The sequence below is a fragment of the Fundulus heteroclitus genome, chromosome 9 (genome assembly GCF_011125445.2).
Source record: "Fundulus heteroclitus isolate FHET01 chromosome 9, MU-UCD_Fhet_4.1, whole genome shotgun sequence".
NCBI classification, from domain to species: Eukaryota; Metazoa; Chordata; class Actinopteri; order Cyprinodontiformes; family Fundulidae; genus Fundulus; species Fundulus heteroclitus.
The window spans coordinates 15863598-15891227 of NC_046369.1; the positions used below are offsets into that span (position 1 = coordinate 15863598).

Genomic DNA, 27630 nt, shown 5'->3' on the forward strand with positions numbered 1-27630 from the left:
ACATACATGAATCAAGCCTAATATTACTTTGGACACGGTTTTGGGCTAAGGAATACCATCATAACATAATGAAGATTATTTTTGCATGTTATAGGCCCTTTAACAGGTAGAAACCTCCAGCAGACCTGCCAATGCGTCCTCCAGGATGGCATCACAGCGGAACAGAACACCAGGGCATGTGTATCAACTATAAAGAGAAAAGACACAGATAACAAAGTTAAAAGTTAAAATAATCATAAATAATGCAACATTGGAGAGCAGTATAATGTAGAAAGAGTGAGGGGAAGTGGCTATTCATACATTTTTATAGAACACACTGATAAGGTATGCAAATAATTATAGCCTTTCTTTAATTTATTTAAATAAAAAACATGTTGCATTTACATGAGAACATTGATTATAAAAGTACATTTATTCATTTTAAACTGATGCAGCATATATTGCAGTTATAAATAAAAGCACTGTTAGTGGGCTATTCATATTCTTTTGAAATACCTTCTATTGTCACTGTAGCATAAGATCTAGTTACCTACGGGTATCCTCACAGGCCACAGAATTGCCATGTGTCAGCTGTAAATTAAATCAATCCAAATAAATGTTGCAATCAAAGACTAATCTTTAAAACAAGAAATTAGCATCATAATATTCAGTATTAATGATAAAAGTGCAAGCACTGTCATGACCTGCAGCACTGACATTGCATTCCTTACAAACAGGACACTCTTTGATAAATAAATAAATCTGAGTTTTTGTTGTTCATCTAATGTCCACACGAGTACTTTTCCTATGTGTATTTTGTAGTTTATTATTCTTATTATTCTTATTATTATTTCAAGGGGAAGGTTAAGGGACAAATATGTTTGCTTTTTGTGTTTTTGGTGCTGAACATCACAGCAAAAAAAGAATTTGATATTGAACGCCCCAGGGTTGAAACCATGAGCTGTCTGTTCTAATTAGGTGTAAGTATGACACTGACCCAGAAAGACCCAGACAGCCCGGCGCCATTGAAACAGCTGTAAACACTGGTAGAAATAATCTGATTGCTTCACTTGAGCTTTTAAATTTTTGCGGAAACATTTAGATATTCAATAAATTCACTCTTACAAACACTGTGATGAGGGGATGAAATGCTTTGGTAATTATTTCCTAAATCAAGTTTTTTCAAATTATAAACATAAATAAAAAATAAAAATCCTGACATTGCCATCTTATATGGCATCCACTCTGATTTTGCAGCGAGGCTAAAATAACCACATGTTAAGGGGTATTTTATCTAAAACACTAGCATCAAGTCATATATGATTTAACAAAAGTGTTGCAGTAAAATTGCTCCGGCTCGCAATGATTAAATAATGAGGGTGTAGAAAGGAAATGCGCTCAAAATAAAATGCATTTGTTTCACTACTTATTTCTGAAATATTGTCATCGCTTTGTTCCCTGAAGTTGGAGATGTTGAAGATGCACAGATCAACTGAATAGAACCTCTAACGCTGACTGCTTTTCAAGTTTTCTCTGACTTGTTTAAAGTATACTGTTGCTTTTACTGAATTTACGCTCAGGGCAGTAAAAACACATTGAGAGTTTCAGATCATGTCCATTCAAGTCTTCCTCTTATCCAAGACCACATCAGATGTAACTGTGTCAAAGTCCCTCTCTCCAGTAACACTCTCCAGCTCATTTTGCAGGATCTCAATGTGTTAGTAGACTAGAAGGGGTACACGTTACCTGCCGTGAATTGTGAGTCTGCCCGATGATCTCATCCCAATGTGAGAAAACTTTCAGAAAGGCGCCCAGGATGCATCCGGGACCTCCTTTGAGTATTAAAATAACCTTGACTCATCGAGGGATTGACTCCATTAGGCCCTTGACGATGGGATGTTGTGTTTTGACGCCATGATGTTAAGAGCTGATCCTTTAAGACTTGTAAGTTGTAGGTAAAGCCTTCACCTGAGCTTCTTTGGCCAGGATCCCAGATGATTGATTGGTTTGAAACCTGAAACTCGCTTGTGTGCGTCTTAAACTGATCTTGAAACTACATTAGCTTTGCGGCGGAGGGGTGTGCATTATTTTGTTAAAAGAGGCCTCAACCATCATGAAACACATATGAAAAGTGTCTACATTGTCTGCAAAAATGATTTTATAGGTGGTAAGTGTCCAATTAACATCCGCATGGATTGCAGGGTGCAAGGTTTTCTTAGCAGAACATTGCCCTAAGTATTAAAATGCCACTGCTGGTATCCTGGTGACATGTGTTGACTATATAGACCTGGCCATCCAAGTGATGTAGATGAAAAAATGAGCCCCTTTTCATTTCTCCATGGTCCATTTCTGATGTTCATGTGGGCCTTGTTGGTTCCTTCGGCAGTGGTGAAGGTCAGTGTGGGCAACCTTAATGGTGTGCAGCTATCCAGTCCCTTACTCAGCATAATGTAATAAATAGTGTATTCACACACTTTTCAATCAGAACCAGCTGCAACGTCTTCAAAAAGCTGCAGCAGCTAAAGGCTCTTTGTAGCTTTATGGTTCAACAGTTTTATAAAAGATGCTACTATTTATCTAGGTTTGGTTGAATTACTAAACAACAAAACTGCGTCTATATTCTTTTATAAACAATGTTAAAAAGAACTGCTTCCTGAAGCCAGGGAGCTCAGGTGTCACATGTAACCAGCAAACAGTTTGTTGGTGAAATAAGTTTTACTTTGGAGAAACTTCCAAGGTTAAAGTGTGATCGTGTTAGCAAAAACATGCTGTGTTTGTCCTTAGGACTGAAGTCTCAACTTGCTGAGTTCTGGCACTCCAAAGCTGCTCTGGGTTCTGTGAGGGTATTCGTGTGTAGAAATAGCACAGTATGTATTAATCAAAATAACAACCCTGTTTTTCTTTCTCAGAAAAAAACTTTAAGCACCCAAATAGAAAAAAGGCTGTCACACATAACAAACCATATCAAAGATATGATGATTTGGAAATGTATAGTTCAGTTTTAATGAGTCGGCAGCCTGTCCAGGATTATTCCTCTCACTCACTGACCCCTGGAGATACGAGCCAGCCACACCTGTGACCCTAAAAGAATTAAGCAGTTATAGAAAATGGCTGAATAGATGGGTAATTTAGTTGCTGCAGCTAGATAAGAACTGAGCATTTAAAATGACTATACTTGATTTGATGGTATTCGTGCCAAATAATTTCATATTCTTGTCTGAAGCCACATTATTATCCCTGTTTGGCACACTTCCATTTCTGTTACTTTACTCTCATGCAAGATTATTGCCTTATAAGTTTTATATAAATCTACCACACAATGGCATTCTGGATAAGAGGTAAAAACATGAAGTATTCACAAAATGAGTTTGAAATGAAATGAGACGTGGTTTGATCAAGGGCACCGCAATGTACCAAGTACTGTGATACCATCATTTACTAAAAATGAGGAGTGTTAGAATGAGAGAGGCAGGGCGATCGCTTATTATTAACATCCATCAGTGCTTTGTGGCTTTGGTTATTTTCGGTTCCAGAAAAGCATGACTGGCATGTGAATCCTTTATGTCAGGAAATCACTCACTTTATGCGTCTGCCTCTGTTTGACCTGAAATCAGGGCTGTAGCTTTGTTAAAATGGCAAATTTTAAAGTAACTGCAAATGTCAAACTAATAAGTGTACAAAACAATCTGGCTCTATCATGCTGTGTCACTGCTGGTATACATTTCTAAAAAAAAAAAACATGTGTGGCATACATTTTGTATATTTCTCTGTTGTAAAGTCTGCTTCACCAATATCTATAAACTAATATCTATTTTCTAGAGGCTCTCATGAACCTGTTAAAGATAGCTTGCCAATGCAGCTTCATCAATTGAATTGGTTTTAAGATGAAGAGTCACACCTGAGGGATGGGAATAAAAATGGCACATTTTGAATAATATTTATTATTATCAATAAATATATATTTAAAGGTATAATTTTAATCTTTATACTTCAAGCTAGTTTAGACAATAATTTTCACTGCTTTCTTCCTGCAGAAAAACATGACTTTGTGTTATTTAATCATTCACTCTGACAATCAAAACAAGTTAAACTTAACTGAGTATAAATGCAGCTGTTCGGTGAAGGCGTCAGAGGCTTCTTAGAGAACATTGGTGAACAAACAGCATGACAAAGACGAAGAAACACTGCAGACACCTCAGGGACAATGTTTGGATGAAGAGTAGCCTAGGGCACAGCTGCAAACCAACCAAAACACGGAAGCTCATCTAAAAGGACAGGCTAGTAAAGGTTCTCAGATTAGAGCCAACATTGACAGTCATTGCCGAATCCTGAGAATATTTTCTATTACTTCCACCTACCGGTATGATTATTCCTTCAAACTGTCCTCTTTGCAAGAGTTTCCACAAGGGTTTAATGAGCCAGTTTTAGTCAGCTTGTAAAGCCCTGTACTCTGTGATCCCTAAACAGAAGAAGTTGTTAAGTGTGTGATTACCAATCTTTACATCGCAACATCCGGCCAAAGACGAAAGGAAGATGAATGGAACTAAATACACCACAATCCTGAGAAGAAAATTATTTATCATGAAAACATTCAGCTCAAAGTATATTCATCTTTATCGCCCAAAAAAAGTAAAGACCTTGACACAACAGAGAATCAATGGCAGGACTTGATTTTTACAGATGCTTTGCATCCTACCTGACAGGTCTCACTTTATTTACAGAGAAGAATGGGTATTAATCTTCACAAGCAGGCTGAATGCAAATATCTCATATCAACTTTTTTATTTTTATTTGCAACAAAATGCGAAACAATGCTTCCACTTCACAATTGTTTATTACTTTACACTGAATACACTGAAATTTGTTGTTGGATTATAACAAATAGTGAAACAGTTCATAAGGGTGTGAGGAATTTGGCAAGTTGCTATACATTATCTTTGTGAAAAATTCATGCACTGCATGGTGTGTGTACATTTCTGACAACAACTTAAAGAACATGATCCAATAGCTCTGCTGAGTTTTCCTACTGTTCTCCAATTTTGCATTATTTCTTGTTATTTCAATATTTAACTTAATTTTCTCTCTGTCATTCATAAAAGGTACAGCTGGTCTGGTGTTCTGTTAGCTGTGACATCATCCAGGGAGTCAAATCATCTGCCATTACCCCCTAAAATAGAAGGGATTCCTGGATCAGTGCGTGCTTCTGTGCTTTTTTTATGTCTCTGCTTGGTCTTCACTAACCCCCAGTCAGTCGAGGTAGATGACCGTTCATACTGAGCCTGGTTCTGCAGAAGATTTTCCTCCTTGTTAAAGGGGAGTTTTCCTCTCCACTGTCACTTTAGGCATGCTCAGTTGGAGGGATTGTTGCAAAGCCATCGACAATGCAGACGACTGTCCATTGTGGCTCTACGCTCTTTCAGGAGGAGTGAATGCTGCTTGTCAAGACTCAATGCAATCTGCTGGGTTTCCTTGGATAGGAAACCTTTTGACCAATCTGTCTGTATGATTTGATTGTATTTGACTTTGTAAAGTGCCTTAAGATGACATGTTTTGTGAATTGGCGCTATATAAATAAAATTTTATTGAATTAAAAAATACCAGTTTCCTCTGAGCCAAACTTCCTTTAAAAGGATCCCAGCAAACACTGAAAAACTACTGTCCATTAGTTCAACATGTCAAAATCTTTAATTTATTCAGATTTACTGTGTCACACACAATGCAAAACAAGTGTAAAAATAAGGCTGAAGCTACAGACTTATTAAACTGTATTTGGCTCATCGTAGTACATTTTTGTAGCCTCCGGGGCTCTAAATCAGTAAATGCATAAGAGAATGAATTAAGGAATTATTTAATCTCTAAATCTCAGCATTTAATTTGCCGTCACTAATACACAGATAGATGTAGTAATAGACTGTAAAGTAGCCATTTAACTGTTTCGGGTTATATGTTTTTGACCTAGTCCTACGTAAGTGTCAGCATTGTATTTGGTGTCCAAGTAAAAGAGTGTAATTGCTCAGTTTAATAGAAATAATTAGTTGATGTAAAATTTTGATGTTGTATAGCTTTCAGTTTAGACCAGTGTGATTAACAACCTAACATGCAATATCTTCATTTAAAATACCAAAGCCAATTTTGACAATCAAACTTTACACAATTTGTTAAAAACATAATAAATGACATAAACAAGGATAGGCACGGCGAGTATTCAGCAAAAAAAAAAACGTGTCACAAAAAGAAAAAAAAATGTCACTTCATAATGTAGCCCCTTCATTTTCAACAGCTTTTTTCAGACATAATGAAAGAGGTTGACAGCAAAATAGTGTGATTACTTTTCTGTTGTGAGAAATCATTGTCTGAAGATGCTGGCAAGAAAGACGGAAAAATAAAATTGCAGCTGAGAATATTGTGAGTCGTACTAAAGATGCTTCTGACAGAGCCACATGTCAAGGCTCAAGAGCCTCCTAGAGAAAAGAAACGAGACCTGAATGCAGGCAGTCACATACATATAATTTTGATCATGAACTGTATCCACAGACCGCTACACAACAGTAAAAGCTTTTTTCTCTCCTGCAACCTCGCCATGCTGCTTGCGTTGAATGAAAAAGAAAAACAATGCTTTAACTGAGGGACAGCGTGATGATGGGATTCTCACCATGCCTGTATGGATTACTCCAGTGTTCTCCTGCAGTCAAAAGCATGCATGCTAGGTTAATTGATATTTCTAAATTGACAGTAGTAGATTGTGCGTGCATGTACGGTTGTGAGTCTCTGTACCCGATGTTCGGTAACAACTTGGATGAGCTTCAGTGAATGAATATGAATTACCTATGTGTTATTAATATGTTATGTAATGAAACTTAAAGAAGAATTTTGTGTCTAAGGAAATTCTGCAGTCTTTATTTAAGTCAATGACAAACAGATGCAGAATGCAGTCTAGCCCTGATATAAAATTAAGAAAATATAAACTCTGCTGGAGAAGATGATGTTTAACAGAACCAAATGCATTTACAGGTGATGGTGATATGATTAGAGTATAATTTAACAAAATATTATTTTCAGTAATTCCATATATTCAGTATAAAGTAAAACTTGCATATTATATTCATTCGTTACACACAGACTGATATATTTTAAGGGTTTATTTCTTTTAATTTTGATGATTATATCTGAAAACTAATGAAAACCCCAAATTCAGTATCTCATAAAACTTGAATATTACTTAAGACCGATAGAAAAAAGAATTTCCAGAAATACTGAAAAGAATGAACATGAAAAGTATGAGCATGTGTAGCACTCATTGTTTAGTTGGGACTCCTTTTCCCTGGATTACTGCAGTCAAGTCAGCAGTTTTTCACATTATGGTGTACCTTCACATGACTGAGAGACCATTTAAAGGCCTTTGAAGGTGTTTTGAGTTAATTTTCTGATTAGAGTGTGGCACCAGGAGTCTTTAATACTGGACCTTTTCGCAATATTCTAATTTTCTGAGATACTGAATTTGGATTTTTTATTAGCTGCCAGTTATAATCATCAAAATTAAAAGAAATAAACACCTGAAATATATCTGTCTGTGTGTAATGAATGAATGTATTTAACAAGTGGCACTTTTTGAATGGAATTATTGAACGAAATCTATGTTTTCATGATACTCTAATTATATGACCAGCCTATATGTAGGACTAGACAAATATGTGTACAACATTTATGTGAGTCAGATGTTATCCTTTTGGCATGTAAAATTACACAATGTAGAACTAAAGGCCTTTGGTGATCTACATCTTGTCTTTAATAGCAGTGGTTTGTCTCCTTAACGGCACAATCGTGATATTAAAAATTTATTCTTACTGAAGCATTAGTATGAAAGTGTTAAATTACTAACACTGTTGGAGATTATGTTAACTTAAAAAATATATTTTATATTCACTCTCAGCTACAAAATAATGGAGCAAAAATCCAACAAATTTTCTTGTAGCTACAGTCCCATACCAAGGTATTCATGTTGTTTGTAGCTTTTGAAGATTTCTCACATTATTCTTTCAAATAAAAATGTAAAATATGTGCTATGCATTTGTATTCAGCTCAGTTAATTCTGATAGGCCTATACAACATATTTTTCTTCAGAAATTACCTAATTATAATGTATTCCACCTGTGTTAGGATCTATACTTATAATGTAAGTATAGATCCTGCTGTTCTCTGGAAGATTCTGAGGTTAGAAAACCTTTGGTGAATAAATAGCATCATAAAGACCAATTGACATGCCAGACAGGTCAGGGAAAAACTTATGGAGATGCAGGGTTAGGTTATAAAATAATAATCCTAAAATATTATAGTCTCACGGAAAATCCATCACTTCAAAGTGAAAAGATTATGCCATATCTGTATACCTACCCTACCATAACATCTGTTCCTACCTACACTGACAGCCAGGATAAGGAGATAACTAAACAGAGATTATGTTGCTGTGGTTAGTCAGTTTTTCCACAAATCGGACCAACAGAGAACAAATTAGTAAGGTCCATGGAGAGTAGGAGTCCAGAAGTAAAACAACGGGTGAACAGACAGGCATGACATTGTGCACATAACAGGAAACACAACAGAATAATACAAAAATGCAAGAAAGAAGGAAAAAATGCTAATAGAGTAATTAGTGGAACAAAAAACGGGTGAGTTTGATTAACTGAATATCGTGCAGCTGAGTCTGAACAACTTAACACTAAAAAGGAGCACAGAAGAATATAACATAAGAAAACTCAAGGATGAGTCAAATTGTCACTACACAGAAGACGAGTAAACACAAGATTCTTCTAAAATAAAAACGTCACATAACCGAACTAAAGTCAGTCAGATCATGACACTGTTGCTGTCTGCCTCCAGCATGCTGTTTGTCCACAGCAGCAACTTCAACCTTCATCCCTTTACGTTTGTAAAAACGAACAGCTTGCACAGCTTTGAGTCAAGGCATGTTTTCAGCCACATTTGAGGAATATAAAAGTCCCAAATAGCTTAAGGGAGGGAGACATTTTTATCCTTTTAAGATTCATAGTCCACTCCAACTCTTACCAAGAAAAATGGATTATAGCTGAACTTCAGCCTTCAGCTCCTGTTGAATACCAATGAGTATTGTGTTTTCCAATTTAAAACTTCCGAGAAGGTAAAATAACAAACAGAAACTGCCAAATCCTCTGTCTCAGAGGAGTTCTCCTGTATATCTCCAACATAAGAGGACTAGCAGCACACAACACATTCTGCTGCACAGCCCTTTTTCATGGCTCAATGACGCTGTCCGTCTCTTCAGTCAATCAACACATAAATTAACAGTGATTAAGGCGGTGGTTCTCAGGTTTTGATTATTTGATGGCTGCATGCATATGCAGTATGAAAGCTCACAAAAACACTACCATATTTACACTTCTAAAGAGCACTTTTTGCACTTGTAGTTAAAAGGAGTGGTAGGTTATGAAAGAGTACAGCGACAGCAACAGAGTAGCAGGGTTTGGATGAAAAACTTGAAAGGTCAAATGTATTCCAACAATAAATAAATAAAAGGTGCAAGCAAGACAAAGGAACTACTGATTCTGAGTGTCAGGAGGATCCACACAGGGGGTCTGTCACCTTGCTGTTATGATTTACTTGTGCAGTTGTGCCTGCGCACCATGTTTCCAGTTATAGCAACAAGCCCCTGTCCTCCGTAGGGGAGATGCACTTACATCGACAGGAGCGAAACACTGACTGCTGCACCGTAGGAGTTTTCCCCCCTTCAGGGAGAAACTAAAATACTGCCCAAATTCCATATCAAGGTATAAAGAAGGAATACTATAAAAGAATATGGTGGCAAAATAATACATGTTGAGAAATGCTAAGATACTAAGTGTGACAGATCAAAATATCACATGCAAAAAAAAAAATAAAAAAGAATTGAACAAGTAGGCTTAAATTCACATATTTGTGTGTGAGAAATAGTCTGGAGGGGAGAGAGAGAGAGAGAGAGAGAGAGAGAGAGAGAGAGAGAGAGAGAGAGAGAGAGAGAGAGAGAGAGAGAGAGAGAGAGAGAGAGAGAGAGAGAGAGAGAGAGAAAGTGTGTATTTTATGTATGTGCATTATTTGCAGTCGGGCTTCAGGAGAGAGCGACAGACTAGGTGGAGAGTCGACTCAGACATCACCACCTTGTCCACACTACTGCCTCTTATCTCTGTTTACAGCAAGAAAGCTCAACAAAGCAAACTCAGTGCAGGTAAGGCAATTTATACTTTCTGCAAAGATGATAAAAGATGGACATGCTGGATAGAAGGATTGCTGTGATGGATAGCCAAAATCTACAAAAAAAAAAAATATTCATTGATTTATGACGTATAAGACCTGTTGGGAATCACATTACAACTCAAATTTTTACTATTGTTCCTGCAATATGATCAAATAACTATACCATAATTAAACATTTTATCTTTTATCATTATCATATCTGCACATTTAATAGGCAGAAACATTAAATAGTTTGTTACACTATGGTGAGAATATAATTTTTGCCAAGTTTTAATGATTAGTGATGAGAATTATGTTATAATTTTAAAGCCAACTATTCAAATCATAAAATTAAGACCTACAAAAAATATATAAATAAAAACAAAATGGATTTTGTTTGTTTGTCTTTTGAACTTATTTGGATGTTAGTCTCTATCACCTTATCATTTATCAATACTAAATAATATAAAATACAAAAACATGGTATGCTATTATTTATCCTATGTTTTCTTTACCTGCTTTAAGGCTAGGTGTCTGGGCACAAAAAGCCTCATATGTGATATTTTGAGAATGTTTCCTGATCTACATGTAAAATCAAATGCTGAACAATAGCTATACACAATGAATGTTTATTTATAATCTTAAGACGAAACCTGTGCAACAAGGGAACCTTCTGTATAAGTAATCCAGCCGCATGTGTTGGGAGAGAAGGGCGGTTAGCTGCAGAGGTGAAACAGAACTGGACTTCGTCAGATACTCAGAAAGATAATGGAAGGGTTTCTGTGTTTGAGTAAGTGGACAGATTTGAGGGGAAGAAGATGTTTGTGGCCTGTGGGGTGAGGTTTAGTGGCAAGGATTGTTTTTTATGAATCAGGGTAGACGAACATTGAACATCTTGCCAGAGGCTGAACTGAAAGCTGGAGAGCGTGCAAGCAGGGGATGGCTGCAGACTGAGGAGCTGCAGTGGATGACAGGTTTTGCTGAAGAGACCAAGGTTTTGTGTGGACACTGAAACTGAAAGGTGCAGAAGACGTAGGAGGTTATCTTCCAGAGAGGATTGAAGACTATAACTCAGAATAATGACAAGGCGATACTTGGGCTTGACTATGCCAAGAACAGTTGATCATGAGTCAAAGTGTGCCGGATCTTTAAATCCCCAGAGGCCAAATGGAAGATTGTCCACAGGTGAGCAGGAGGCATCCACATGAAAACACAAAAACAAGAAATGTCATCCTCTCAAACTGACGTGCATCCAGTTCAATGTGCTAAGCAGGGAGTCCCTGCGAGACTAATTTGTAAAAAGCTTTGACGCAGTGCAATTTGAATGGGTTAGCTGGTTGTTACAGCTTTGCTTGACATAGGCACACAGCTCAGCATGAGAAGGAGGGGCTGGAAAGACAAGTATCGATTTAAGTTTGCCTTACATCCATTGTCAGAAATCCTTGAGGAAATAAGTGAGCTGAAAGTCTATGCAGTGAATGGGGACTTTTTCCCATCTGATGATTGGATACCCATCATGATAATCACCCAAGAAGTGAAGATTTAATTCTGTATTTTAGTATTCCAGTCTCAATCTGCAGTTTGCCGATGGATGAGCCACTCACTGATTTATTACCTTCAGAGGTGGACACAGTCTCACTAAACTGCAAATAGATAACTGTGGAGGTAACTTTTCATTCATCGCATTATCATACACGCTTACTTTAAGAACTGTTTGCGGACAGGTTAGCTTCCATTTTATCAAGTTCCGATACCTTTGAGTACGACAGGAATGCTCAAAATATTAATCCACCATTTACATCACCGTCCTGGTTCTCACTGCACAATTCATGCCTGTGCAAATTCTCAGTTATCCAGGTCATCGCAACAGTAAACAAGCTTAAACGAGGTAACTGGACTTTTGCTCCGTTTTTTTTTTTTCAAAACGTTTCAACACCTATCCAGGAGTCTTTGTCAATTGTCGTGGCTTGCACTTGAGCAACCAGTAGTTGGAGCACTGCTGTTTTTAAGGAGGCCAATCCTCCTTGGCGCTTTTTAAGTCAGATGCAAATCCATGATCCACCCGTCACTATCCTGGGTTGTTAGAGTCTATTGGTTGGTGTGAGGGGTGTACTTGGTCACCTGAGTCCTGAAGAGACTGCTGCTGTAATTTCTATGGAATGTGTCGGAGGACCGAGCTGTAAACACTGGGGTGTTGGAAATGCAACCCCCTCCCCACCCCTGTTCAGTGTTTGTTTTTCTTTTTTGAGTAAGATGGCTTCTTTCACCTCTCATTCAAGCCATCTGTTCTCTCCATCCAAAATCGGAACACCATTGCCGTCAAAAGAGTGCCCTTTGTTCTTAAGGTCCAAGTGGTCCTGCCCCGAGCTACTGGCGCTCCTGTGCTGTGCCTTGCATCTGTATAGTTGTTTTTTAGTTTCTCTGATGTAGGAGTCGGAGCAGTCTACACTGTATTGGACCGCATATACAACGCCACTCTGCTGTGGTTTGGGTGTTCTGTCTTTGGGATGAAACAGCTTTTGTCTAAGAGTGTTGTTAAGTCTAAATTTTCCTGGTATATTGTGTTTTGAGAAAGTTCTCCTGAGTTTCTCAGCACTTGTGCGGCATTCAGCAAACGCGCTGCATAATCACACAACACAACCAAATACATAAAAGCGATGCAAACAGAACGTCGGACTTTTTATTAAAATTACGCACTAACTCTGTAAACGGGCCACATAGGGAAGCTTAAAAGTATAATGTTCTCGCCTCAAACGATCTAAAAACGTACTTTTGAACAACAGCAGCAACAGAAAAGGGAATTTTTAACTTACCGCTGTGAGCTCTGTTTGCGCTGTTTCGAATCAAGCTGCAGCCGCGGTGCATTCTGGGCAAGCGGTCAGTCTGAAGAACGCACAAGTTCCGTGGGGTCTAAAATCAGCTGTTCTACGTAGAGCTCCCCCTAGAGGCCTGGAGTACCTCCGTTGTGGATTATTTATGCAGCACGTTTTGTATTTGGTTGTGTTGTGTGATTATGCAGCGCGTTTGCTGAATGCCGCACAGGTGTTGTCAAATTGATGAAGTTGGTTTCTTAATTTGCTCGTCTTTTGCCTATTTGCACGTGTTTTCTGAAGTTGCAGGACGTTTGCACCTGTCGGCCACCGTAGCCACCAGAACCGAGAAAGACTCCTGGGTAGGTGTTGAAATGTTTTCAGAAAAGTTGAGCGAAAGCCTGGTTGCCTCCGTTTCAAGCCTGTTTGCTGTTACACAATAAACATCCACACAGACTTCTCCACAACAGTAGTAGTCACAGCTACACAAAAAAACATTGTTAATAGCAGTGCTGTTTCCTTCTTACCTGTCTTTTTCTTGTTATCATATGGTCTTAATATTGTTGGCTTCCATTGCTCAAAAACTGTTGCTGGTGCCCATGTTTTTTCTCTTTCTCTCTCCAGTAAACAATGTCCTGTTGTGTGACTGTGACGCTTTAATTAGTAGAGTAACCAAGCTTTCTGGGTTCATTAATAGCAACGTATGAGGTGAAAGGAGACTGGACCCAGAGCTGGGCTTCTGAGTCCACTGCATGGCTCAGCGGGACTCTTTTTCCAATACTTCCGACCAAAACACCTGCCTGCGACTTATTGTTTGCCCTATGGCAATCCACGAGGGACATTTAATCAGCATGAGAAACCATGTTTGTACACAGCAATAATGAAACCGATTTATATTTAGGCTTTTCAATTTAAAGATTTTGCACATTAAATATAACAATATTGATATTATTGATGTGACAACAATAAGTAACCCAAAAAGGCATTATTCATTGCACGTTTCTTAAAGAGTCTGATGACAGAGGGGAAAATGGGACCTCTGAAAATGCTCAGCACTGTGTTCCAGACTTCCACAAGTGTTCCCATATCTGTTCATTAAAAGTAAATTGTGCTTGTTTATTGATACTATTTTCAAGGTAACAGAGGTAATAGAGCTGGTTGTTTGTTTCTCTTGCAAGAACTGGTAACACTGACTTCTAACAAACACTCACAATATTTTCTTTCTATAATACAGCTGCCTGGGCACAGAAGGATAGATGTTGTTCTCAAATAACACTTCCACTGTCATATAATAGTTAAGTTTAAAAGTTTATAAGCCCCTACCCCCCAGGCTACTTCACAGTCAGTTATATTGATGGTATGATTCCCCTGGACAATTACAGCTAACCTATCGCAATAGAGGCACCTCCCAACTACACACATTTCCTTAACAAGGCTTATATGAAAGCTTTTTATTACTTGGAGCTTCAAGCTAAATGGTTTAGGTGTCAACAGTTATATTGTTATGTATTATTGTATAGGTGAAAATGCTTCTTTGGTGGGTATCAGATTTATGTTTTAAAAGGTTTTGAAGAACAACCTCCAGCACTAAGGAATTAATTTCCTTTTTAAAAGCATTAGGAGTGGATAAAGGTTTGTTTCATGGAAAATCAATTGCCGCCAGTTGATCAGATGTGGCAGCGGCTTCTTTTTTTCTTTTTTTTTAAGATTACATTTCTACAGTCATCCTTGGTCACTGATCAGATTTTCCTTGACTCATTTTCATAAAATGACATCAAGCACTTGAAAGAAAGTTGCTATCATTAACATAAAAAACAAAAAAAATCCTTGTAATATGCAAAAAGCCTGTTTAACAGCACGTTTAATAGGTAGGTTGTCATTTTAAAAGTCTGGTATGTGTACAACTGAGATGTTAATTCTTTCATAAAATGCCTTTTTATGCAAAGGATCATCCAGTGGCTATGATGGTAATTGCAACCTAAACATAATAAAGTGTTACTAAATAAAAACATTCCTGCACCAACTACTGTGGTCAATGCTAGAAAATGTGTAACTCAGTCCCAGTTTACAAGCTATTTGCCTATATGTTTAAAACAGAGAATTTCCTTATCCAATTTTGTTCCAGTTTGCCCAGTCATATACGTTTGATATTGCATTTTCTGCTAAGGATATTGTATATGTGAAATATAGGTGCCATATATTGTTCTGATAAGTACCCAAATTGTATAAATTTAATTTTGTATTAATTTACTAAGAATCTTGTATCTGGTTTTGCTGCCGAATGCATTACATACAAATTTCAACTAAAATAATGCAAACTTTATAAGATTAACATATCTCTTTTCCAAATGGGTGTACCCGGTCAAAAGCCAGAGAGAAGATGTGTCTTAAGAATAAATAAGAAAATGGCAAGTGAAGAGGCCTATCCAGTTTGCAGCAGCAAAGAGTTCTATACTTTTGGAAATGCAACAGTGGAAACAGTCTCCAATGAGTTTCCACTGTGTCTTTGGCATCTCTATCAACAGTTGGTAAACCTATCAGAGTGACTGAGAAGTGGAGTGCAGATTCACTAGCTCAGAGAGGACTTAAAAGACTTAAAAACATATTTACAAGTTTGAAAATGACATCTAAAATGGACCAGCAACAAGTGCAGGGAGCATAAAATGGGTATAAAATTTTCTCTCCGTGTTCCAGCTAAATGCCAGACAGCTTTTTGCACCATCTGGAGGAGCGATAAGGGTGAATTAATCACTCCATGGTAAAAAGAATTACAGTAATCCAACAGATTTGGAACAAAGGCATGGATTAGTTTTTTTGAAGCAATCTTTCCACAAGAGGCTTTTTTAAGAAAGAGTTGCAAAAAGTTGGAATGAAAAAACCTACAACCACAAAAGTAGAGTAATTTATGGTTGTCAGGTCTCTTACTTCTCACTGAATGAAACACACACAAAAATAATTCAATTTAACTTTAGGTCAATCCCTTGAATTCTCCTGAGAAAAGTTGATAGTTTGTGCAAACAACTTTATTGCTACATTATTATTCAGTTTAACTCTGCTAAAAATGGCATTCGCATCAATGTTATAGCCAGCATTTCAGGCTTGTTGTTGCCCCCGACAAATCAGCTGTAAAAAAAAAAAAAAAAAATCCTGTTTAAATTTAAAACCTGCAGAGAGTTGTGAGTTAATCAAATTTTCTGCTCTTGCCCTGCTAATTTTCACCGAGTAAGTTTCTAACACAAAACCTGTAGTTTGTCAGATTTAAACATAAACATTTATATTAACTGTTTCTTTCTAACATTTGAGAGTTAGAGTAAATTGTCTTGAATAGGAAGTAAGAGGGTGCAGTGAAAGGATTGTGGTCTAAAGTAACAATCCACAGCATAGAAATCTGCAAAACAAATAGTCTCTATCTGATTGCTCCCAATAGACACCTTTAGCCAAAGTTATTTGGTCAACCTTGCAGAAAATCAGCAGTTGTTAACGTAGTGGTTGATGTTACCTGATTATCACAGGTGTTCCCTGCAATGATAAAGAATCCCCCACCCCCCATGCAAAAAATTATAATTTTAAGCCAATGGGACCCTGTGCGCTAAATGGGTGGGAGTGGTGTTAAAGCACGTAACCTCTGCGCTTTGGGGTTTGGAGAGCGGGCTAGCACCTGGTGGATGTTGCAGTCACTGTCTGCTGTAGTTTATTGCAGAATGCAATGCTCAGAGTCTAAACCACCAAATTTTGATCCCTGAAACCGCATTTCTTCCAAATTCTCTTAGTTGCAAGGTCCTCCAGCAGTGCCAAGTCAAAGTATATTTGACTGTTAGCAGGAATTAAAGTAATTGACCCACACCATGGAGAAGTATGGCATGTGTGTTCTCACCTCTCTCTAGCAGAGTACAATAGGTGGACGCCAGCCACAGGTGTTTCTCATCCACGCCAATTAGGAGGACCATTTAAGGCGGCTGGAGATGGATGGAAGGCATCAGCGCATTAGCTCACCCGAGCGGTACCTGACCAGATCCTTGTTCCAAGTTTGCTCCTCAGTTCCAAGTTTCCCTCAATTAATGCCTATGATCCTCTCTCAGGTCAAACCTTGTTCTGGTCTGGTTCCTCCAAGATCTCTCCTTGGAAAGATCATCCAGTCCTCTGGCAGTTTCGAGTCCCTAGAGCCTCCCTGGTTGTCTAGTTGGCTGTTACTCCCCGCTGGCGTTTCTGACTTTGATCACCCTGTCCACCCTCCGTCGTGGATGTACCACCGAGTTCCGAGCCACACCTCTGCTCACTTCCATCAACAGCAACTGCTACCTGTCTCTCTCCCTCCAGTACATCATCCGTCATCCTATCCATAAGTCAGCCTCTGCCGCACCATCTAGTCAGCCAGTTTGTTCCCAGTGCTCACCTCTCTTCTTTCACTTGCCCGCAGTCTGTGACCAGAGCCCTTCCAGCTGAACAGAACCACTAACACTTTCCTCTTCTTCCCTACCCTTTAATGAACCTATTACATTGCACTGCTGTCTTCATGTTTGTTGCTTCTGGGTCAATCATGGAAAGTATGAAAGTGACATATGTCAGTTTCAGAATAAACTATAAAATTAGATGTAAATGAAACAGCGGCAGCTTGGGTGTGACATCATTGCCATTTCCTAACGCTGACCTCTGGAGGGAATTGATTGCAGTATGAGTCCATATTTAGACACAGAGTCCGTGCAGCGGGCCCATTTGTTAAATAACCTTATATGCAATTTGCTCAGGGGATGGTGGACCAGCATTTTCATTACTACACTGAACTTCAAAGGCCTTGTGTTGTGTGTAATGGAAACAAGCACAAAAGGAGATTTAGCCTTCCTAAGAGCTTTTGTTGCAAACCCATCAGAGGTTTCCTTCAGTAAAATATTCCCATTAATGATGCCAGTTCAAAGAGATAGACACGTTTGGTAAGGCATGTGTTTCAGGAAAAAAAACACGATTTATTTACATAACACCAATTTACGACACATGTCCTCTCAAGGCACTTTACATAGTCAATTCAATCAAATCATACAGATTTGTTAAAGGGGCTATGACAACAAATTTATTTTTTCTGAGGTTTTGGGGGTATAATATGACCTGTTGTGCACTGATGAGACTGTCAATGTCAAAACTGAACCAAAGGACCTGCTCAGGGGCGATCAGCTTCGTTGCTTTGCTCAAAACAGTCTGATCAGAAAACAGTTTATCTTTCTATGTATGTTGTCTTTCTACATAATTCATATTCTCCAATCAGAGCACACCATCAAGCAAACAGCCAGCCGTGAGAGAGGCTAGCATGTCTGACTGCTCCACTTGAGAGAAGGAAGGTGGAAAACTAGTTGATGGCAGCCCCAAATCAGCCTTTCTGTATCGGCTCGAACAGGAGGCAGTAACCGCCGAAGCCGCGGAGCGCGAATATCCCATATTCAACTTTAAACTAACTTCGTAGCGGTTACTAAAAAGCGGAGCTGATATGTCCGAGGGTGCTGAAAAATGGATGAAATTTCCACTGACTCCTGAAGAGCGAGAGAATCACAGAGGAGTGATTGACGATTTTATGTGGGGGAATTCAGTCGTGATTTTCGAGCAAACTGATTTTAAGATAAAATTTTCTGTACCCTGACGGAAAGTGGCGACCACGTCGCTGTCATTACCTGCACGTTTATTTCATTTCTAAATGCTGTCAATGTAAGGAAGGTGTGACTGTAATTTCAAAAATCCAATTGACTAACTAAAGCTAAACTACAGCCAGCTGCATGATTTTCCTGATGCTGCCTCGGAGAGCGAGCTCTCCAGGTTAATGCCTTTGGTCAGCTTGGCCTCCCTGCCTGACATCTTGCAACACCAACACTTCAACTAGCCATAAAACCATAATAATTGATTTGTGACAGAGTGTTGTGGGGAGAGAAGAGAGGTGTTGATAGAGGGGAGAAGGGGTGTGGGGACACATTTACATAATTTACATCTGCAGCAACATCAACTACATAAAATGGTTTATACAGTGATGTCATGGCACCTATAAAAAGTTATCTAGCCCTGTCTAGGAGAGGAACAGGGTCAGACTTTGAGAGACAGGGTCATCCGTACACAACAACTAAATAGATGGATCTGTTATTCAGATCCATCTATTTATCTATGTATTGGTAATGAATGCAAAGTTAGATGAAACTATTAAAGTATAAAGTTCTGAATCAGAGAATCTTTTTGGAATTTTTTAATGAAAATGAAGGTCCTGTTCATTCCTACAGATTTTATATATTTTGGATTATTTTCAAACATTGAAAATATAGCTTTTCTGGAAAGATCAAACTTTACTCTCATTCTGCAGCTCTTAACAGTTTCTTTATTGCATCACAGTGACTGACATCAACAAAACAATGGCTCCCGTCAACTTTTCATGCAAATCAGTTTACCGAAGCGTAGTCACAAATTAGGAAGATTTCTGAACCGGATGTTTTTTTAAACTAATTAAATCACTCTCTGTCAAAAGTAAACTCACACATCCAGAGCAGATGGCAGTGGAGGCTGATCTAATACAAAGTTTGGAGAATTACATGAAGAAAATAAATTAATGTAAATATGTAAATAAACAGCTTTCCCATTGCAGTGATGATCAAAATGTTGATCTGATCAAATCTAATTAGCACTTTATTTTTGTCATTACCAGACATTCTTTAGTCTTATTCAAGCATGTTAAAAATACCTCTGATGAGAAGTGTTACATTTAATGAATCGTTAGTTTCTTAATACATTCATCGGAGTGGGAAGTGATACAGCATACAGAGCACTTTAATCAGTTAGTGACGTTAGTGACGTTTGTGTCTCAGTTATAGTATGGCTCATTCTGTTGGTGTCGAAATTCTCCTTTTAAACCAGTGGTTCTTAAAGTTTGTTTCCTTTTGTAAAAATATTCTTATTGTTGACAAATTATATTTAATTGGTTGTCAAGTTGTGAAAGTGTTAAAAAAAAAGCCAAAGATGCTAAAGTGTCTTTCCAAAAAAAAAAAAAAAAAACACAGCCTTTGCTTTTGTTTCTCTTTTTTTTTCCAAAACTTATCAGATTTTGACCATAAACCATAAAACATTGTTTTTGGGAGTTTTTTTTTTTTTTTAACCAATTAAAGTATGAACTATGCAGTCTGCATTGTTGTTCAGCTCTCTGAGTCAAGGAAACATTATTTCCTTCTTACGTTCAGCTTTGAAGATGCATCTCTCAGTTCAATATTTCTAGAGGGTGACATGTTTGCCTCTTCCTCTTTGTAAAGATGAACCTCCAATGCAGTCTTAGACGTTTTCCCACTTCTAACAAGTTTTCTTCCTGTATTTCTGTGTATTTAGCTCCATTCATCTTCTCATCAAATGTGACCGGCTTCCTTGTCTCTGCCAAAATTTATTTTGCCCTTAGTATGCTGCTGTCACCACCATGCATCAGTGTGAACAGGGTTGTGCTCAGTATCCTATTGCAGATAGTGCTTTGAATGCAGGCCTAAAGGTTCAATAGGATCCTCATCTTCTACATTATTGCTGGGATCACTACATGAGACAAAGTTTAAACAAAATTGTATTTTTTTATTTGAATCGTGGCATTTTTCTAGTAATTATTCCGTCAAAGCAAGTTTTATACGATTGTACAAGTAATAGTTATCCTGTCAAACAGAGTGTCCCATCCAAGCTGTACATTTTTGAAGCTCCTCCAGAGTCACCATGGCCCTCCTGGCTGCTTCTCTGAGCAATGCTCTCCTTACCCGGTATATAAGTTCATACCTGCAAAACCTACCAAAGTTTTGGAAAGTTGGCAGATGTACCAGAGCCATATTCCTTCTATTTTCAGAGTTGTTTATTTTTTCCAAATCTAACCATGCCTTGAACTTCTCTATAACCTTCTCTTTGACCTGTCTGCTGTGGTTCTTGGTCTTCATAATGCTGTTATTTTTTTCAATATTCAATATTTCAAATTTTTCTAATTTACCTCTAAGTGCTTGCGGAGATTACATTACATTTGTTTTCTATTTACTAATTAGGCAACTTCTGAAAATAATTGGCTAAACTGGATTTTGTTTAGGGATATGTGGTCGGAACTCTAAACAATAACTGACTTCCTAGAGTTATTGAATAAGGAAATAAGTTCCAGCACTTTTATGGAGAAACAGAGCAGAGATCACATAGATGGAAAGTAATCGCACCCCACGGTCCCGCTGCAGTCTGCGTCTGTCTGTTTCTGTCCCTCCTCGCTTTCGGCTCTCCCTAATACTCGACAGTGGTCTTGGCATGAGACAAAACAAAGACCTTTCTGTCCTAGACAATCATCATCCCGCTCAGCATTTGGCCTTGCAATCAGCAGGCCCGTGCTCCCATGTCCAAGTGGCGTGAGGCCATAGCAACTTCAGAATAATATTCTAGTAACAGGATATCAGCCTATTGCTGACAAAATATCCATTCCACGCTCCAGATTACTAGTGGAGAGAAACTGAAAAACTTTGTAAACTGTTCCTTCTTCTTTACAGTCAAGCATTTTTTATGTTGATCTGCAACAAGAACATTTCAACAAAACACATGTGACGTTTTTGGTTGTGATGTAACAAAATGTAGGATACCCTGTGTCATTTGATTTTAGTTTGCTACCTACTCACAAACACAGAATCTCTCCATCTTAGAGCCAGCCCAACCCAATTTGGCACCCTAGACGAGATTTTATGTGCCCCCCCCCCTTCCATTTACATACGCTTACAAAAGAAATCAAATAACATTATTTTCACCAGCTTATAAGGTATCATGCCACCTAATTTATATGCTTGAAAAATTACAAATTAATACAAAAAATTAGAAAAAACAATATAAATACTACATTACATAAAAAAATTACTTTATCAAATTTAAAAAGTAAACCAGTTCTCACATAGTAGCTTTATACATAAGTTACTTTTACTCCAAGCGATAACTATATACAAAAACTAAATTAAACAACTATATTAGGAAGCTATATTAATACCTACCTATATACAAATACATGCAAAACTATGTGCAAAAAAAAAGGCATTTATAGAACTGTAGTGGCACTTAATATTACTTCATCTACCTTTTACTCAACCTCACTTCTCTCTCCCAGCAAAGGGATCAGTGACATCATCATATGACAACTCAGTGTAGTAATATTAAATGGCCCTTGTTTCACATTTGAAGCTATGTTAGCATTTCCATTTTAAGAGTCAATTGCTCCCTCGAGGCCTAATGGACCCAGCCGGCTCTGCCTATATCTACAATATTATTATATAGCTAGCCGTAATTTGTATTTCATGTATTATTCCCGACTCATCACAGTCATACATATTGTTTTATATTCTATTGTGAAGTACTGCAAATGTCATGCTGTTTGCTTTTGCTTTTTCCAGGCCTTGAGTCAAATCCTGCCCTTAGGATGTCAGACAACAACTGCTCTTTTGATCTAATGGCTGGAACCGAAGAATGGGTTTGTCCTCCAGGACAGCAGTGCATCAACATGACCTCTGGCATAAATGGCAGCCAAATTGATATGGACAATACATGTCTGACGGAAGAAGGATATCTGGAAAAATATCTGGGCCCTCGTCGATCATCAGTGTTTCTGCCTGTCTGCCTCGTTTATCTGCTCATCTTCTTGATTGGTGTTGTGGGGAATGTGCTGACATGCACAGTCATTGCACGCAACAAGGTCATGTGGACGCCGACAAACTACTACTTGTTCAGTTTGGCGGTGTCAGACCTGTTGGTGCTACTGCTCGGTATGCCACTGGAGCTGTATGAACTGTGGCAAAACTACCCGTTTCTCTTGGGGAAGGGAGGCTGCTACTTCAAAACCTTCCTGTTCGAGATGGTCTGCTTGGCATCTATCCTCAATGTGACTGCGCTAAGCATTGAGCGTTACATTGCTGTGGTGCACCCACTGAGAGCAAAGTATGTTGTGACACGTACCCACGCCAAGAGGGTCATCCTCACCGTGTGGGGCATTTCGGTGCTGTGCGCCGTGCCTAACACGAGTTTGCATGGGATCATCACCCTTCAGATTCACTCTGCAGGCCCCGCTGGCAACGTAAATCTGGAGATTTCCGACTCAGCAATCTGTACATTGGTCAAACCACGTTGGATCTACAACCTGACCATCCAGCTGACCACCTTTGTGTTTTTCCTTCTGCCCATGGTCACGATCAGTGTTCTCTACATGCTCATTGGGCTGCAGCTGAAGCGTGAAAAGATGAGACAGTCACTGGAAGCCAAGTCGGGCTTTGGAAACGACAGCTTCTGTAACATCCGCACCCAGCAGCAGAAGGCACGGCGCCGGCAGGTCACAAAAATGTTGTGTGAGTCAAAGTTTTGTCAAATAAATTACATTTTAAATTTTCTGAGACTACTATAATCCTCCTCACTTAGGGCTGCGTGCAAAAGATGAACCAATCAAGATTTGTGTACTAATTTCTGGTCTTTTCTTGTTTTTAGTAAAAAAGAAAATCATGTGCCAACTATTTAAATCAAGTATTATTTCTCTTTTTAGAAGTATAATGAAGGAAGGCTTTAATTTGTTCAACCCTTTTAGCCATAGCAGCTCAATAACTGTGTAAATACACAAAACAAAGGTAAAATTGTTACAGTGGCAGTATTTAAAACTGTCTTTAGTAATTATTCATTCATTTCTGTGACGTATTATGCTTCTTTTAAACATTAAGGATAGGTCTATGGGCTATACCAAACATTTTCATTCAATTTTTTGCTCTAAATCATTATCAAGTAATGAGATTTCACCTACCCAGTTTTAATATGTGCTGTTATTATTTTGTGCAAATAAGCTGTAGCTGCCCCCCCATTCCCAACTTACCTTAGCTGGCAACAGATACATCTTTAATCCTGAGTATCAGCCCAGTCAAAACAAAAGTATTAATTCACCTAATGAGGTATGCCTCATTAGATGTACATTAAATGTATTCTAAATCACAGCAAAACTTCAACCTATGTCCAGATCTTTTTAGTATAACAAGAAATGCTGATATGTTAATTACTTTGGTTTCAGCGTTTTGCTTTCTGCAGCTTTTAACTTTTTAAGTTCTTTGTGGCTTTTCTGAGTGCATATAGAAAAACAATGCCTTAGAATTTAAAGTGCTTAAAATAAAAATTATGTTACTGATATTTTCAATATTTTCAGACACGCATGTTGCATAAGGGGGCGTTTGCATAGTCATCTCGGCCCCTTTGCGTAAGGGGCCGAGATGACTATTATTTCCAGAGCAAAAATCTTATAGTTTGTTCCACCTTAAATGGTCCAGTACTTTGAAATATTTAGATGCATTCATCATGCAAAAAAATCCTTAAAATCACATTTGCAATGTAAAAACTGAGGGTGGCAGTTTGAAAAGTCCTCATTCTGTTGTTACTCGGGTTTTGGTTATTAATGATTTCTAATCCTGATGTGAATTAATCTGTCTGCTGAGCTCTTGTATAAGAGCTTCTCTAAAACCACAGGAGGGCTTGAGGAAGAGCTCTGGGGCCATTGCAAGAGGGATAAAGTAGACATTTATGCACTTTCTGTTTTCAGGTGCCTTTTACCCTGATGTGCAGGATTATAGTAAATCTGAAGGTCCAGGATAAATAATGACATTTTGCATGATGGAAGAACAGCCCTCAGAGGGGCTTTGTAGTTGAGGCAAAATGTGCCAGCAACATTAATCATTGAGTTACATTCCAGATCCTCGCCACGCACATCTAATACTCTTTCTTCTTCCTTCTTTCAGTCGTTTTAGTGGTGGTTTTTGGGATCTGCTGGGCCCCGTTTCACACGGATCGCCTCATGTGGAGTTTTATCAGTGACTGGACTGATAGCCATCATAAAATCTTTGAGTATGTGCACATCATCTCCGGCGTGTTTTTCTATCTCAGTTCAGCTGTAAACCCGATCCTTTACAACCTTATGTCCACGCGCTTTAGAGAAATGTTCAAAGAAGTCATGTGCCATCGGCCACATCACATCAGTCCAAGAAAACGCTCTCTGAGTGTTACCCGAGTGACGCTCCGCAGCACCCTGAGCGACGCACCGCTCAGCAACGGAGCCGCTGTCGCTGAGGCTGATATGACGGCCGACGGGAAAGGAAAAGTCAAAGACGACACCAGTTCTACGTGTTAAATAATAATCTATCGGGTCATTTGAACGGGCCTGCTGTTTAGAAAAATGAGCCTGTTCCTAGCCAGTGCCTCCATCATCTGTCATCGGCAGCAACATTTAAATGGGTATTTTTTTCTGTGAAGAATTGTGTGAAAAAGGCTTGCTTTTCTGCATTTGTTGTTACACTAAAATCTACGGTTGACCAGTGATGTACAACATATATAAGCTCTCATGATTTAATCAAATAATTAACCTTCAAACCATGATAAACCATGAATGTATTTTGGAAAGTCTATTTCAGCTCCTAGCAGGGGTGGAAAACTATATTCCTCCAGGGCCGGTGTCCAGCAATTTATAAATGAGTCTCTGCTTCAACACAAATAATCAGGTCATTAGCAGGACTCTGGAGAACTTGACTGCATAGGAGGCAATTCAGCCATTTAATTCAGGTATGATGGACCAGGGACACATCTAAAAGTTGTGAGAAGAGTAGAATGACTAGAATGAAGCAAGATGTTGACCTGTTTCTTAGCGTATTAAAGAAATAGTTATTTTGAAGGAATGGTTATTTTTCAAAGTTTGTGTGTCCAGTAAGGGACTGTGTAAGATTTCTGAATTGCAGGTATGATATTAACTGCATATCCTTTCAACAAAACCCCACATCAGAAACCTGAATTGGCCCTTTAATGCACAGGTGTCAAGCTTCGGTGTCCTGTCTTTTATAAATAATAATAATAATTAATAATAATAATAATAATAAATTACAATTTTAAAGGCGCCTCAAGGACAGTGTAGAGAACGATCTGAGCAATAAAGATAAAACGACAAACAATGAAAGTTACAGTGTACTGGCAATCACAGAGTGTGCACTTTTGAATGGATGGGATTTGAGTTTAGACTTGAACTGGTAGAGGGTGTCGTTGTTGCAGATGTCTGGATGTATGAGAAATCCAGAGTCCATGGTGCTGAGGTGGGAAGGAGGAACAGTGAAGTGAATGGAGGAGGCGAATCTAAGGGTGCAGGAGGAAGATCAAAAAGGAAGTGGGCAGCGAGGTTGTGGATGGCCTTATGTGTACAGCAGCATTTTGAATTCAATTCTGAATCTAACCAGGAGCCGGTGAGCTGCTGTAGGAATCGGGTGATATGATTAAATGAGGGGGTTTTGTTAATAATGTGAACAGCTGAATTCTGAACCACTTGTAGCATATGGAGGAATTTGTGAGGAAGCCCCAAAGAAAAGAGAGTTACAGTAATCAACGCAGGAGGTGACAAGGCTATGCACAAGAACTGATGCAGGGTGAGGAGAAAGGGAGGGACAAAGGCGATTAATGTTGCTAAGATGAAAATAGGCAGAACGGCTGGTGATATTGATGTGAGAGGTAAAGGATAGAATGCTATTAAGGATGAAACCCAGACTCTTTGCCTGAGGTAAGAGGGACACTAATGAACCATCAAGTGAAAGGGAGAAACTGTCAGCTTTGGATAATATAAATGTGGTTCCAACAAGGAGGATCTCAGTTTTATCACTCCTCAGTTTAAGGAAGATCAAAAGGAAACATAGTTTTATTTATCGGATAGGCAGGAGGTAAGGGAAGAGGGTGGGAGTGTAGAACTTGGTTTACATGAAAGATAAATTTGAGCTTCATCTGCATGACAGGGGAAAATGGATGCTGAATTTCCGGAAGATATTGCCGATAGGAAGAATTTAAATAATGAAAAGTAGGGGTCCCAGTACAGAGCTCTGGGGCACGCTGGTTGTGACAGAGGATGGATGGGAACTAAAGCATTTAACTGAGTACGGCCAGTAATGTAAGAATGAAACCAGTCGAGGGGGGTGTGAGTGATGGGACTTGAAGATAATCTGTGGATAAGGATGGAGTGAGAAATTGCATCGAAGCCGCACTCAGATCCAGAAGAATGAGAATGGAGTAGACCCGAGTCAGCTGCCATCAGAAGATCATTGGTGATTTTTATGAGGGTTGTTTCAGTGCTGTGGGATGGAAACCAGACTGGAAATGTTCATAAAGGTTATTATTATGAGTTAAATCAGAATGACGACGGCAGGCAACTATATTTTAGATGGGAAAGTTAGAAATGGGGCAAAGATTATTGTAGTTGTTGGGATTTGAGCCAGATTTTTTCAGTATGGGACAAATAAGTTTGTCTCTGGTCCAACACACTTAATAAAATAGCTAATTTACCTCCTCGATATGCAATCAAGTTCTCCAGAATCCTGCCAAGGACCTCGTTACTTGACTCAGATGTGTTGAAGCACAAATACATTTAAAAGTTACAGGACTGGAGTTTGACATCCCTGCTTTAACGCATTTAGGAATGTAATGCGAGTTTAAATGTGACATGTATTAAATAAATATGGGTGGGGTGGAACAACAAAAGGTTCATCCAAAACTGTGACAGTATTTTCTCTGTATATATTTGTATATTTATATATGTTAGAACCATGCTCTATAT

The 27630-nt window shown here is 38.5% G+C and overlaps 1 protein-coding gene across 1 annotated transcript; it reads left to right on the forward strand.

Annotated features, from left to right (window-relative positions):
• Positions 1-10098: 10098 nt before the first annotated feature.
• Positions 10099-26391, forward strand: nmur1a (neuromedin U receptor 1a). The gene is made up of 3 exons (XM_012849552.3): positions 10099-10213; positions 22424-23368; positions 24791-26391. Exons 2-3 carry the CDS (start codon positions 22450-22452, stop codon positions 25177-25179), a joined length of 1308 nt encoding a protein of 435 aa, XP_012705006.3. The 5' UTR covers positions 10099-10213; positions 22424-22449; the 3' UTR covers positions 25180-26391.
• Positions 26392-27630: the final 1239 nt, after the last annotated feature.

Coding starts and splice junctions, on each gene's coding strand:
- nmur1a (XM_012849552.3), top strand. CDS start 22,450: ATGTCAGACAACAACTGCTCTTTTGATCTAATGGCTGGAACCGAAGAA. Junction 23,369..24,790: donor GCAGGTCACAAAAATGTTGT/GTGAGTCAAAGT, acceptor TCCTTCTTTCAG/TCGTTTTAGTGGTGGTTTTT.